Source organism: Mesitornis unicolor, unplaced genomic scaffold (genome assembly GCF_000695765.1).
Source record: "Mesitornis unicolor isolate BGI_N332 unplaced genomic scaffold, ASM69576v1 scaffold1374, whole genome shotgun sequence".
Taxonomy (NCBI): domain Eukaryota; kingdom Metazoa; phylum Chordata; class Aves; order Mesitornithiformes; family Mesitornithidae; genus Mesitornis; species Mesitornis unicolor.
The window spans coordinates 785-2,038 of NW_010177875.1; the positions used below are offsets into that span (position 1 = coordinate 785).

The 1,254-nt window shown below is 51.9% G+C and overlaps 1 protein-coding gene across 1 annotated transcript in view; it reads right to left on the minus strand.

The window, feature by feature from the left end:
- Positions 1-1,107: 1,107 nt before the first annotated feature.
- LOC104538887 (olfactory receptor 51E2-like) overlaps positions 1,108-1,254 on the minus strand; it is a 940-nt gene continuing 793 nt past the window's right edge. The window contains exon 3 of the mRNA XM_010182245.1: positions 1,108-1,251. Coding sequence (XP_010180547.1) covers positions 1,108-1,251 — 144 coding nt within the window. The remainder of the gene's footprint in view (positions 1,252-1,254) is intronic.

The window sequence follows — 1,254 nt, forward strand, 5'->3', positions numbered from 1 at the left end:
GAAAAACAGCAAAAAACGACAGGGGACACAATTGCCTTAAGGTCCCAGACGGCAACCGCTTGTAACTCGCTTAAATGAAAGCGTTTCTTTTCAAATAAAAGTGCCGTAACAAGACGTGTTTCACGGAGACCGAAGCTGTACGAGCACAGGCTGCGAGAAGGACACATCTTACTCACAGGAAACGGGGAGAAACTGCCCCAAAATTGCTGCCATCCGAAGGCCCTGACGCAAGTTTTTGGTGAGATGCCTCTTCCAGAAGTTATGGGCGAGGTGCAAGAGCCGCTGGGAGCAGCACGTGGAGTACCACGGTTGGATTTGGATCAGGGTAGTAGGTTCACTCCAGGCTTGGTGAGGATAAACAGTCTTGGAAGGCGTTTACAATTGTAATTTAATTTGTTCTTTGTTTGTAAAGGCGTTTACTCTTTGCCTTGTGGCAGCACCCTCAGAGTCTCCTACTGTGTGGTGGGTGCCGTACAAAGAGAGGACAGCCCTGCTCCTTAGACTGCAAGGGTAAACCAAGATCACAGAATCCCAGAATCCCAGACTGTTAGGGATTGGAAGGGACCTCCAAAGCTCATCCAGTCCAATCCCCTGCCGGAGCAGGAACACCCAGATGAGGTTACACAGGAAGGCGTCCAGGCGGGTTTTGAATGTCTGCAGAGAAGGAGACTCCACAACCTCTCTGGGCAGCCTGGGCCAGGGCTCTGTCACCCTCACTGAGAAGAAGTTTCTTCTCCAATTGAAGTGGAACCTCCTGTGTTCCAGTTTGTGTCCGTTACCCCTTGTCCTATCATTGTTTGTCACCGAGAAGAGCCTGGCTCCATCCTCGTGACACTCACCCTTGAAATATTTATAACCATGAATGAGGTCTCCCCTCAGTCTCCTCTTCTGCAAACTAAAGAGCCCCAGCTCCCTCAGCCGCTCCTCAGAAGGGAGATGCTCCACTCCCTCCATCATCTTTGTAGCCCTACACTGGACTCTCTCCAGCAGTTCCTGTCCTCCTTGAACTGAGGGGCCCAGAACTGGACACAATATTCCAGATGCGGTCTCACCAGGGCAGAGCAGAGGGGGAATCTGAGGATACAGGAGACGGCGGCTGAGCGCCGGTCACTGGGCAGTTCTGTCGCTGTTTATGTGAATTAAATTCAGGATCCTCCTCTGTATCTCTTTGGTCCTCACCCCGTAGATGATGGGGTTGAGCACAGCGGGCACCAGGATGTAGATGTTGCCCATGACGATATGGACCAGTGGGGC